The sequence below is a fragment of the Lycium ferocissimum genome, chromosome 7 (genome assembly GCF_029784015.1).
Source record: "Lycium ferocissimum isolate CSIRO_LF1 chromosome 7, AGI_CSIRO_Lferr_CH_V1, whole genome shotgun sequence".
Lineage (NCBI taxonomy): Eukaryota > Viridiplantae > Streptophyta > Magnoliopsida > Solanales > Solanaceae > Lycium > Lycium ferocissimum.
This window is the reverse complement of record NC_081348.1, coordinates 8346106-8359855: the sequence shown is the minus strand read 5'-3', so window position 1 is coordinate 8359855 and position 13750 is coordinate 8346106. Positions and strand designations below refer to the sequence as shown.

The 13750-nt window shown below is 31.8% G+C and overlaps 1 protein-coding gene and 2 long non-coding RNA genes across 3 annotated transcripts; 2 read left to right on the top strand and 1 right to left on the bottom strand.

Annotated features, from left to right (window-relative positions):
- Window positions 1–1292: 1292 nt before the first annotated feature.
- LOC132063256 (uncharacterized) lies at window positions 1293–2503 on the top strand. The gene is made up of 2 exons (XR_009416357.1): window positions 1293–1462; window positions 2156–2503. It is a non-coding gene; the product is annotated as an uncharacterized LOC132063256 (long non-coding RNA).
- A 51-nt stretch (window positions 2504–2554) lies between these two features.
- Window positions 2555–8206, top strand: LOC132063257 (uncharacterized). The gene is made up of 3 exons (XR_009416358.1): window positions 2555–2595; window positions 2702–2764; window positions 7898–8206. It is a non-coding gene; the product is annotated as an uncharacterized LOC132063257 (long non-coding RNA).
- Window positions 8207–8360: 154 nt separating this feature from the next.
- On the bottom strand, window positions 8361–12697 carry LOC132063255 (auxin efflux carrier component 5-like). The gene is made up of 5 exons (XM_059455722.1): window positions 11955–12697; window positions 11151–11236; window positions 10735–10892; window positions 9189–9265; window positions 8361–8715 (listed from the first exon to the last, which is right to left on the bottom strand). The coding sequence occupies exons 1-5, from the start codon at window positions 12644–12646 to the stop codon at window positions 8643–8645; spliced, it is 1086 nt and encodes a 361-aa protein (XP_059311705.1). The 5' UTR covers window positions 12647–12697; the 3' UTR covers window positions 8361–8642.
- Window positions 12698–13750: the final 1053 nt, after the last annotated feature.

Sequence of the window (13750 nt, the reverse complement as noted above, 5' to 3'; positions counted from 1 at the left end):
TGATATTAATACATGCATTGCACGCACTATCATTCTTCATGATAGATTGTTGAGACACTGTTGGTACTTGATGAAACACCGATAATTATACATAAAATTTATAATTATTTATATGAGTTGGGCTCATAAATAATTAAAGATATTTTATACCTTTAATTATTAAAATGAGAGTGAAATGAGAGTCCGATAGTCGTAAGCGATATTACTATTCTAAAATCGTGGATCGATGAAAAGGAAAAAGAGCGAGTGTAGAGAGGATTTGAATTGTCCGCGGGTCCCCAATAACCGGTGGTGGTTTGTTTATGGAGACGTGGGCAAAGATTCGGGGTCTCGTCCGTGCCGTTGGGCAAAGATCCGTTGGGCAAAGTCGGCCGAGCAAAGACTTAGACTTCGCGATTCACTTTGGGTTGTGCTACCGAGATGTCGATATTTCCTTCTGGAATACATATGTACACAGCATTTGCATGGCATTGCATTGCATCCGTACATTATTGCATTGCGTTGCATCATGGCTTACATTGATATGATTTGGTGTTTTACTTGTGATGTTGCATTCGGATTGGGTATATTGAGACTTGGCACATTTGGGATTAGATACTCTACTTAGGCGATGACGTGTACTTGGCTTCGATTATATTTGACTTATACTTGTTGTTTTATTTGCCTATCTTGCTTTATTTTTTGAATTATGTTAGTATGCTTAGTCGGCCGATGATACCTACCAGTACCGTTGTATTGTACTGACCTGCACTTGTTGCATTCCTTTATGAAAGTAGAGTATCAAGTTGGTTCTGCTTCTATCTCACATGGTTGATCGTCGTCACCAGCATTGTTACGAGTTTTTAGGGTGAGCACGGACGTTCGCTGCCTTGAAGACTCTTCCTATTTTATGTCTTACTATTCCTATTCAGTGATATAGATGGTTTTATGTATTATTGCTCCGGACTTATATATTTTCATTAGATGCTCTTGTATGACTTAGACTAGACCCTGGGGATATTTTTCTTATTCCGCACTATTTCTATTATATATAATTGTAAGACTTACGTAATTATTCTTTTCCGCTTGCTTGATTTGTTATTCATGTCTTTTTTATCGATGGGTTGAGGATTCGCTTACCGAGGTGGGAAAGGTAAGTGTCTGCACGACTTTTGTCAAAATGGGTCGTGACATTTCAACATGTTTGTTTAGATGTCAATAAATTTCAAATCAAGGATAATTTCGTCATTTTAGTTTAGTGGAGCATTACTAATTAGCTACGTGACTTTTACTCCTACAGCCACCTTAACTCATCCCTTTCACTACCAACCCTAACAAATATTAGCCCAATATATTTTTGGGTCTATTACTGGGTAGATGCAAAGCAAGAAAACTAAAAAAAGTCACCAATCAAAGTTCGATTTTCAATGAAAATGATGATCCGAAAGCAGAACATTTCAACACCGAGAACGAAACTTTTCAGGTGATCCAAGACTCCAAGTTTATTATTTCTCTCAGTTTATGGGATTCCAGAAATTCTGATAAACTTCTATAATTTATTTTATTTTTGCACTTCCCAAAGTTAATTTAGTTAATACCCAAGGTGGTGACATTCGCATTTCTTGTGAGAATTCGTTGGGGCTTTTATAGATATAGAGGAGTCATATAGCCAGTTTTAACTAATTTAGGATTGAGTTATTAGTTGATTGATTGATTGAGTGACTCATACAGATTGATTGAGTCCCAATCACCTTATTCCGGGTAATATCTCTTTATTTTCCAATTCTCATTCTATGTGTATCTCGCGATTTTCATATGTGTGTGTATTCCTTGTGAGGCTCAGGTCTACTGAGTGTTCATCTATAGAAGCTGAGAAATTGCATTTAGTTCTACAATTATTTTAAATAGATCTTTCGATAAAAGAAACATATTTTAACTGATATATAGCAGGTAAGCAAAATGATTTGGTGGAATTGTTGAACTTGCTTTGGAAGAAACAAATTAATTCGGTGGTGTGGTGATGCTAAAGTAATTAGACAACTTGGTTACTGGAGCAATTTTTAGTTTTTGATTTTCAATTTTATTAATTTTTTTCTTGTAGTACGTAATCGTTCATTACATACTTGATTCGTGATCTAAATTTTCGAAACAACTTAATGGAATTAAGAAAATTCAGGTCCCAAGAAGATAAGTCTTTGAAGATGAATGACTACATTGTTGATGATCATGGAATTTATGTTGATTCCGACTGCTTGAAGAAAGTGAAGTTTTGGACTAAAATAACACACGTTCTCTCATGATGTCTTTTTACATCTTTACACCTCTTAGATCATAAATCAGATTTCGCTCCAAATTTATCTTACAATGGGTTTGGAATTTCTTCTTCTTTAGCTGTGCCTTATGCGTTCAGAATTACATCATGTAAGATTAACAACTTTTCACACATATCATTAATTATCATGACCTTTGTTTTCAGTATGTTGTGGAATTTAATTTTGAATTCTAGGGGTAGTTTTGTTTTCAAGCTCCACTTTCGGCTATCCTTTGAATGGTATTAAATCTATCTGCTTTTCTACAAAGGGAATGATAGTTGCTTTTGAGAAAGGTAAATCAGTGGTAAGTATTTTTTATGGGATGATTTGGGCGAATATGTTAAGATATTAAATACCTAATATTTGCAAAACATATGCTGAATCTTTTTTCTTTATGACTTGCTATACAGAGCTTGAAAGAGAAGCAGTTCTTGAATTACATTGTTGCTAATGGGCGAAATAGATGTTGACAAGTAATTCCCCCTCTCCTTTTACTTTCTTAAGATGCAGCTTTCATTATGCCTATACACATTAGAAAATTTCAATAACTGACTTTGCTGCTTTTAGCAACTTATAAATCAAGCTAAAAATCAAATATCACACTAAGACGTGCATTTTCACTACATATCCCTGTATATGTTAAATAATTGAAGTATAACATGCCATGTCTTCTACTTGCTCATACATTTATATTTTCTTTTGGTCTTTCACTCACAAATCGTGCCCAAACGGCCAGCATAGACTAAGTATAACTATTTACTCGAGTCCGGAACCAAAATGACTCAATAAAAAACCAAGTGAACCAAAATACTCCAATAAAAAAAACAGTTACAAAACTACCTTTAGCGCAGTAAAATACTGCGCTAAAGCAGTTCACGGAGATGGAGGCTTAACTACTTTATACTGCGCTAAATTTTTTTTTTTTTGTATAGCACGAGAAAATATCGCACTATAGCGAGCACTAAAAAAAAAAATTGGTAAAACTTTTTTTTTTTTTTTGCAACACTTAGTGTGTTTTTTTCATACTTTGACCAACGATTAGTCGTGTGTCAAGACTCCAAACGTCAATATTTTATATAGAACCTGATATTTTTTGTGCGTACAATAATATAGGCTCAATACATCAAGGATACTTAGACGTTCGGATCGTCATTTTAGGGGTTGAAAAGATGCCCGAAATAAGTTTTGTTTGAAAAAACTTAATGTTTGACTGTAAGGTTATTTTAGTCAACTTTATATGTCGAGAAAATTAGTCAGCTTTATTTTCAAAAATTGAAACCACCAAAGTGAAATTAACATTCACAGCTACATTACCGCAGGATGTTTACATTGAAATCTATTGCGTATCATCATATTATAAGTAAATAAACTGAAAATTTCACGCCAATTTAGGAAAAAATTGAAATCGGATGGGATAAAAGGTGTTTTTTTAAAATCGGCTCGGCGGCGGTTTGTCCGCATAGATCTCGGAAAAATACCCAAAATCAAAAAAAAAAAAAAAAAAAAAAACGTAAATCGGACGTCCGAGCGCAAAGTTATGACCATCTAAAATCGATCACTTTACAACTAGCTTTTCTCCTTATATTTTTTAAATACTTTTCTATCAAATTGAATTAGATTTATATTCAAAATAAAGTGTCGTGATTAAAAATTTTAGTCAACTTTATATGTCAAGAAAATTAGTCAGCTTTATTTTCAAAAATTGAAACCATATAAGTGAAATTGACATTCACAACTACATTACCCCCGCGATTTTTACGTTGAAATCTATTGCGTATCATCATATTATAAGTAAATAAAACTGAAAATTTCACGCCAATTTGGGGAAAAAATTAAAATTGAATGGGATAAAAGGTGTTTTTTTTTTAAATCGGCTTGGCTTTGTCCGCATAGATCTCTGAAAAATACCCAAAATCAAAATAAATAAAAAATCGCGTACATCGGACGTCTGAGCGCAAAGTTATGACTATCTAAAGTTTGACCACTTTACAACTAGCTTTTCTCCCTATATTTTTTAAATACTTTTTTATCAAATTGAATTAGATTTATATTCAAAATAAAGTTATGTCTTGATTCAAAATTTTAGTCAACTTTATATGTCGAGAAAATTAGTCAGCTTTATTTTCAAAAATTGAAACCACAAAAGTGAAATTGACATTCACGATGGCGTATCACATTACGAAAATTTCACACCCTCGGGATTTTTACGTTGAAATCTATTGCATATCATCATATTATAAGTAAATAAACTAGCTTTTTCCTATATTTTTTAAAATTTCACGCCAATTTAGGGGAAAATTGAAATTGAATGGGATAAAAGGTGTTTTTTTTTAAATATTTTCGGCCAAACCGCCTTGTGGCGGTTTGTCCGCATAGATCTCGGAAAAATACCCAAAATAAAAAAAAATCACGTAAATCGGACGTCCGATGGCAAAGTTATGACCATCTAATGTTTGGCCACTTTACAACTAGCTTTTCTCCCTATATTTTTTAAATACTTTTTATCAAATTGAATTAGATTTTTATTCAAAATAAAGTTATGTCTTGATTAAAAAATAACACGCTTAAATCAAAAAATTAAAAAATAAAATACTTAAACCTAAAGTTTTCAAACAAAAATTACTTCGGGTACCTTTTCAACGCCTAAAACGACGATCCGAACGCTTATGTATCCTTGATGTATTGAGCCTACATTATAGTACGCAGAAAAAAAAAATTAGGTTCTATATAAAATATTGACGTTTCGGAGTCATGACACACGACTAATCATTGGTCAAAGTATGAAAAAAACACTAAGTGTTACAAAAAAAAAAAAAGTTGGCCAAAAAACAATAAGTTTTTCAAATAAAACTTACTTCGGGCACCTTTCAACCCCTAAAATGACTATGCGAACGTCTACGTATCCTTGATGTATTGGGCCTATATTATTGTATGCAGAAAAAAATATCAGGTTCTATGAAAAATATTGACGTTTCGAAGTCTTGACACACGACTAATCGTTGGTCAAAGTATGAAAAAAATTGTAAGTGTTAAAAAAAATAAAAAATAAAAAAAGTCGGCCAAAAAACATTAAGTTTTTTTTTAAAAAAAAAACACTAAGTTTTTTCAAACAAAACTTATTTCGAGCACCTTTTCAACCCCCAAAACGACGATCCGAACTTCTATGTATCTTTGATGTATTGCACCTACATTATTGTACGCAGAAAAAAATATCAGGTTCTATATAAAATATTGACGTTTCGGAGTCTTGACACACGACTAATTGTTGGTCAAAGTATGAAAAAACACACTAAGTGTTGCAAAAAAAAAAGTTTACCAAAATTTTTTTTTTAGTGCTCGCTATAGCACAGTATTTTACTGCGCTATACAAAAAAAAAAAATCTTTAGCGTAGTATTTTACTGCGCTAATTGTAATTTTTTTTTTTTTGTTGGGGTATTTTAGTTCATTTGGTTTTTTATTGAGTCATTTTGGTTCCGGATTCTATTTACTCAGAGAGCTATACGCGTAAATTGAGGGATTCTATTGAGTCGATGGTTGAGTACAAGTAGATCTGAAAATGATTCATGTTCTTAACAGATATGTTGTTTCAATTTTCTTGTTCGAAGTTTTAAATTTTAACTATAGGTATATACTCAAGTTAAATGTCAATGTTCACGAAATGTCCATTCTGTCAACATGCTTGTTTTGACTTTAACAGAATTTGCTATGTTGTGCAAGCTTCACTAATAGATCAATATGGTAATAATGTGCTGCAAACTATATTTTCAATCAATTCTTCAATTTTTTCCAGAAGCAAATGATTAGTTCCCTGCATCTCACGCTCCATGAATAGCCAGGATACTGAGAAATATCCAAAAAGGTATTTCGGGAATCTGCTTTGTGTAGCTTGCTGAGCCCTTTTTATCCTATAAAATAGAACAATACCGAGCATAACTGCATTTCTGTGATGGCACAATGATATAATCAAATTGATGGCTTCCATTCAATAGGATGATAAAAGAAGATTGTTTGGCTTCCATTCGTGTAAGAATGTTATATCTGTGATCGTCATTCATCACGATCGTTATCCTCTAATTAATTCTTAACCCATATCTTTTATAATTAAAAGACCCATACCCATACCGGAAAATTAAAAGCAAGCTTGTATTTATAGCTTCTTCAAACTTACGTCTCAATTATTTTATCCTAAAAAAAATAGCCGTCTCACTAAATTATCATCCTGTATTACAATATTTTGCTCCTTCTTGCGGGGGTGATTGTTCGGAGATAGTCGTATTAAATGTCATGGAATATAGGGAAGAAATTACCAACCCGAATTTTTATTTTTATTTTATTTTTAGTCGATTATCTTCTTCTTTCTCCTCATCCTCACCACACTTGTAACAATCACCGAAAAACCATCAGTGGCCGGGGGGAGGATTCACCTCCACCACCACCATGTCCTTGAGAAATTCTCTTAAATCTTTCTTCCAAATGAAAAATCCCATCTTTGTCAAAGATTTTCTTTTATTAATCATATTTCCATGTTAATTGTTCTAATCAATTATTAAAATTCCTAAATCGGTTTTTTCCAACATTAACTCCCACCCATATACCTTTCTTCTTCTTGAAGAAGCTTTTCCAAGCTTGCTTATACACCAGTCCATTTGAAGGGTCTTTTAATTCGTGCAATTTCTTTGTTGTTTTTAAACAATAAAGAAAAGTATAGACTGGGCTCCATTTGAAGGGCCTGTCCCTCCGTTAAAAATGAAATTTCTATCAGAGCTTCATGTTAATTTTCAATTAAATTGGCAGATTGGTTTCCCATTTTCCGTTTTTGTCGCCAAGATTATTGGTTTAGTTGCTTAATTGATTGGTGGGTATGTAAATGTTGAATCTTGAAAAGTACCAGAAACTAAAGTTCACATTTTTCTTGGTACTAAGATGATAAAAGAGATTGAGTTTTCCAAGTTTAAAAGGAATTGAATTTCATAAAGCTATCAGCTATCATCATTATCAGGAACATTATTTGATTGATTATTATTATTATTATTATGATTATTATCATTATCATTATCATTATTCTTTTGTGGTGGGGATTGTTGGCTTATTGGTGATTATTATTATTATTATTCGTCATTCTTATTCGATTATTATTCTAATTTAATTGGGTGGGGAAGAGGAGCGGGAGGTGGTGAGTACGTTATTGTTGGTGGTTATTATTATTATTATTATTATTATTATTATTATTATTATTATTATTATTATTATTATCATTATTATTTCGGTGGGGTTCGGTAGATTCTTATTCTTATTCTTGTGGGTATTATTGCGGGTGCGGGGTGTTATTTTATTTTATTTTTTAATTATTATATATATATCTTATTGTTCTTGTTGTTCTTTTTTGTGTGTTTTATTGTTCTCTATAATTTTTTATTTATTTATTTTTTTTTTATTGTTATTGTTCTTATTGTTGTGGAAAATAATTGTTAAACGTAATTATTATTATTAGTATATAAATATAATTATTGTAGTTATAAAGTGAATTATTTTATTATTATTATTATTATGATGTCTTTTCTCTTATTATTATGTCATTACTTATTTCTTTGTAATGTGTCTTAAGGTACCCATTAGAGTTTGTCAGCTACCTTTGTCACTCTTGCCATAAAGACAAACATCAAATACACCTGCACAGAAGCCATGAAACTGGAGATATATTAAGCACCATATATGTTGCTAGCTTGGAAGCTTAATAGCTTGATTTGCTTAAATTATCTACATACCAAGTTGTACTTAATTTGTAAACAAAGTGGGTAATGCTGCAAAACTTTTGGCTGTACAGATACAGTTTGTAATAACTCACTCCTTGTTGTTGTAACATTTGAACAAGAAAACTGAATTGCTATGCAACATTATTGTCTATTAATATGCTAAAGTCGTGTTGTGAGCTGATGTTCTGCCGTACAACTCAATGATTGCAACTATCTGTAGAGCAATTGTCATGTAACAATGATATTACGCTAGCACGGGCCATACACCCCTAGTATTATAATTTTAGTGAATGTTATATATAGAATTATGCATTGTATCTAAAACACTGAACTTAAATGAACCCGGTGCTAAAATACTAAATCCTCCTCTGATCAGCACGATCAACTTCATCGCACAACCCCAACTGCCAGCACGTGCCTTTTTACTAGAATCTCTTTTGTTTAAGATTCTAAATTGAGGAGTGAAAATCAATAAAATCATAAATGGATAAGATAATTTGTTACATAAATATTTCAATTACAAGCCAAGTTCTACCCACTAATTAATAGCATTCCCGCTAATTAGTTAATGATAAAGCCTGCTCCTGGAGATCAATCTTAAGGCATAATATCCAAAACTGCATAATATGCTATCAACAACGGCAAGGAAATAATGGTGCCAACAATGACCCTGAAATAAAGATAAATGGACAGCAAAATTAAGCATTATTCGAAGTCATAAAACGTTTATATCAGGTCGTTAATAATATTGTTCTATATAACTTTTACAAATTCAAGAGAGACTGGCTAGTGAGTTTGATTTAATATTTTTTCTTCAAAAGATCAACCAAAATCAAGTAATATTGACAGCATAATTTCAAATTTGATCTAAAACAGCTTTATACATTTTTTAAACATTCCAGTTAGGATTATAACAAGAATAGATAATTGTGGAGCGAAAGCGGGGGACTCTAAATTTCATTTTTCTCAAGGTTAGAAATAATTACTCATTTCCAAAACAAGGAATATATTTTTGTTTAACGATATTCATATTTAAATGAAAATCTTAATTTAAATGTATTTATAAGTTAAATTTCATATTATTGAAATTATTTGAGTTAGCTTTTAGCTGTCAAATTTGTTTTAGAAAGTTAAAGAACTTACGAAGTGCCGAGTACGTTGGCATGTAGTCCATATTCTTGGGCATAAATGAAAGAAGCGACTGCTTGGGGCAATGCTGACTGCAAAAATATAAAATAGAACAATTAGTAATTTTAGGAAATAACTTGATTATATCAATTTTAAAACCACAAAAATAAATTATGAGACCTATTGTTACTTTTTTAAATATTATGTAAATTTTGTGTAATCCCGTTATATTTTCAAAATACTCAATTTATTCTGAAAAACAAAATGTAATTTTGGCCAGACTCAAGTTGATAGCCGTCTGAAATGCCCTTGCCAATAATTAAGAAGTTGAGGCTAATTAAACAGACTTTGGAGCAATGGCGGGTTCGAGCAGCCATTAATTCTTGTGTTAGGGTAGGCTGTCTACCTCTCTTTTTTTAGGGAACCCATTAACATGAAATGTTTTGTGCACCGAATTACCTTTAGGTCTAATTAGATGCTAATGTTTGTGTTTACTTTCGACTCTGCTAATGAAAGAACTATATGGAGTTACTTTAGATTGTTTCATTGGCGCAAGCAAAAACACGATTTCTTGAGCCAATAACAAATCAAAAGAGATTTTTTTTTTTTAATTTTACCTTATTATTAAGTAAATACATAGAATATTAGTAGTTAAATTTAATTTTCAAGGCATAATTAATATGAATAATTTAGTAAATAAACAATTAACAAATAATTTCTTAAGGGAATTCCTACCGTTCTCTTTTACTTGTCTGCCATATTAAAAATAGATTTTCACTTTTACTTGTCCATTTAAGCATATCAAGAGAAAAATAATTTTTTTTTCCTATTTTACCCACATTAATTACTCATTTTTTAAATCAGTTTCAAGTCCCATTAAAACTATCCACCAATTAATACGGATATCATGATAAATTATTCACTTTATTTATTACTCTCTCCGGATCAAAAAGAGTGTCCACACAGCCTTTTTTTCTTGGGTCAAAAAGAGTGTCCACTAATCAAATTAAGAAAAAATTAACCTTATTTTTTCAGATTTGCTCCTATTAAGTGTTATGTGATCAAATCCCAATACATATTTAATTAGTGGCAGTTTAGTTAAATTACCTTTTTTTTAAAAGAGTTAATGGCTAATTAGTGGATACTCTTTTTTATCCTGAGAGAATGTTTCTTAAGGAATGTGCAAAACTCATAGTGGATAAGTAAAAGTGAACGGAGAGAGTAACTATTTTCTAAAACTTATTGGAGTGCGAATATGAATAGTCAGATTTTGATAACCAACGCATAGTTAACGAGGGTAACGTAGAAAAATAACTATTTAATTAAAAAAAAATTATGGAAGTGCAAAATGCAAGCAGGACAAGTACTAAAAGAGAACGGAGGGAGTTTTATACAACTATAGAGGTCGACAACACGAGTACGAAATCCCGAGCCTTTTATTTTATGCGCTGACGGAACAAAAAATATTTACATTGTCATACGATATATAAGATAATTACTGATAAATCTCTAAATAGCTTTAAGATCCCAAATTATAGACATTAGTTTTGTGGTTAATTACCTGGAGGATAGCAATGCGTAAAACATTTCCATGTAAGCCCAATACTATACAGCCGAGTGCCATTGTTGCTGGTCCAACAACAAACCTCAAAATCATTGCATAAATTGTCAATGCAGCTCCACATGCAATTATCTTCCCTTGCAAAGCCATGAATAGTCCTAAAAATAAAATTCAAAAAACACTGTTGTTTAGCAAAAAGAATTGCATTAAATTTGATGTTTTTAATGAAAAGTCATCTTCAGTAGTAGTACTAATAAAAAACAGTTCATAAAAGAACGAAAGTGATTGTTGGTTAAACAAAATATCAGAAGCTATTTAAAGCTAGCTGTTTCATTAAATTAAGGATCAAAAGTTATTAAATGCTACATTAAAAGGAAGAACCCTTATTGTTGTTCCAACTGTTTAAAAACACTTACCCATACTAAACATTGCAACACCACTACCAGCCTTTGACATTATCAAGATGGATCCCTCTATTATGCTTGGCATTTCAAAATTCCACCTGTAACAAAAAACCCAAAACATACAAATAATAAGAAACTGAAAAGAAAAACACTTCAATACGACCAAACACGTTACTAGTGAAAGATATACTCCATTTGTCTCAAAATATTTGTGGTCCTTACTAAAAATACTTGTCTCAAAATATTTGTCATTTTATTTACCCAAGATAAAATTAAGTAGTTTTTTCCCATTTTACCCTTATATTAATTACATCAATGGACTAATTTTGTGAGTTCACATACCAACATTTAAGAAGTTTCATTATTAATAGAGTAAATGTTTATTGAGGAGAGACAACATGATGAAATATGTTAAGAGGGTAAAACAGTCAAAATGCTATCTTTACAAATGTTTTCTTAATTAGCATGTAAATAATAAATGCAACAAATATTTTGAGACGGAGAAAATATTTTTTGCTAAAAAATTAGTAGATGAAATTTACTAGAAACAACTAGTCAGTTACGTGATGAGCTGTTGAACATAGAGTCAAACAGTTAAATATGCTCTTCCTAATAATATATTAAACTTTTAAATGAAATGGTCAAACATTTCATCATGTTATCAGAGCAAATAAAGGTTTTGAACTCCAGCGTCACGATCGTCACCCCTATTATAAATAAATAAATAAATAACAAGAATTCATTTAATCTCACACGTATAATTAAAAATTATGTTGAAGAAGATAATTAAATAAATAAAAGTGTGTTCATACATACCTACTAGCTAAAAGAGCCCAAAAGAGACCAAGAAAACAAGCATAAGAATTGGGATTCTTAGCAAGTTTAACCGAGACAGTCTTCATCAAAGGCCAAAACGCCAGCGCATTATTATTATTATTATTATTCCTCACTTGAGTAGTAGTAGTATTTCCTTCCAAGTCACTAATAGTCCCCAATTCAACAGAATTACCAATTACATTTTCACTATTATGCATTTTTGTTCTCCAAAACTCAAGTGCAAATAGCAAAGAAGAAAGCCATAACAAAGCTTGAATCACAGCAGCTTGAACAACAAGATCAACTCCTAAATCCCCATACATGGCCTTCATCAATGGGACACCAACAACAAGTGTGTTGTTCAAAGTGGCCAAAGAAAAACTAGTTATGGACCAAGAAAAGCTCCCTTTTTTGTAAAAGTTAGCCCATAAGATGAGAATTAAAATTACTAAGGCTTTGCCAATTAGGTCTCCGGTTAAAAAGAGGTAGTTGAGCTTGTATGGGTTGATATTTGCTATGAATTGGAAATTGAAAAATGGGAGAATGAAGAAGCAATTGAATCTATTGATGGCATCACATTGTTCCGGCTTGAACATATGCCACCATTTCACTGACCCATAGCCTAAAAGAAGTGCCACATAGAGTGGCACCATGGTCACCACCACCTTGTAAATATCGTCCAACCCTATCATATATTTTTGTTCTATATATGAGAATGCGTGAAGCTTTTGTGATTTTGTATGTGTGTCGATTATTAGTGGGTATATATAGAGAAAAGTTTGGAGTTTTTAAGTCAAATAGTCTCTAAGTTTGAACGTAGGTATATTTTAGTCCCTATTATATTACTCTGAGCACATATGGCTTTAAGGTTTGCAAGAACTAAGCACTTTTGATTCAAGTGGAAGTCTAGTAGCGTACGCAGGATTTTTCATAAGCAGTGTCGATATTTGTAGAATATATATATATATATATATATATATATATATATATATATATCAATCCTGGGTTCAATACTACATAACCACAATTTTTAGCCACAGAGGTCATATTTGCCAAAAATATGCTTAATTTGAGGTTCGAACCTGCAATCTCGGACAAGAAAATTATGCGTCCAACCAACACTCCAAGGGAGTTTCAACGCTAATAGGTGTCATTTCCTTAGTATATGTTAGTCTATACAAAATATTAATATATAAATACAAAAAAATCTGACTAAGGTGTGTCACTTCACACTCCTCGGGTCAACGTGAGTCCGCCCACATGGAACATTAATTCCAATAAGCCATTATATCTAGCGAAAACATCATGTGACTAATTTAAGAAAATGATCTCGACAAATATCTTGTTAACCAATTTCATTTTTTTCCTCCAAATTCACCTCTAGTGACAATAACAACAACCCAATTTGCACGAACTTCCTTTCCCAAAGATTTGATTAGTGTGCATAGACTCTACTTATCTTAGTCGGCTTTCTTGCCTTATGAAAATATTTCATTTTATATTTCCTGTACCGGCTATAGCAATAGAAATTTGATATTGGGAGATTGGGGATCGATGAAACACTCGAAGATGCATATTTGAGAAGCCAAAGTTATATACTCTATAATATAGGGCTTATGCACACAAGTAATAGAGACCATATAAAAGCTATGGAATGTTTTTTTTTTCGAGCGCAATTAGCAAAGACGCAGAGTAGTTGCAAGTTATGCTCACTCGAAGTGCAGAATCAAGATAGATGACGCAAGTGACAAGCAAGCTAGTGACTCTTTGCGCTGCTAGCTCCCTTAAATCATTGA

What these genes read in the sequence shown, in the direction of transcription:
- LOC132063255 (XM_059455722.1), bottom strand. Translation starts at nt 12,646, where the DNA reads ATGATAGGGTTGGACGATATTTACAAGGTGGTGGTGACCATGGTGCCA. An exon ending in TGGGCTCTTTTAGCTAGTAG is followed by an intron (nt 11,237 to 11,954) that starts GTATGTATGAAC and finishes TTTTTGTTACAG; the next exon opens with GTGGAATTTTGAAATGCCAA. An exon ending in GCCAACGTACTCGGCACTTC is followed by an intron (nt 8,716 to 9,188) that starts GTAAGTTCTTTA and finishes TCTTTATTTCAG; the next exon opens with GGTCATTGTTGGCACCATTA.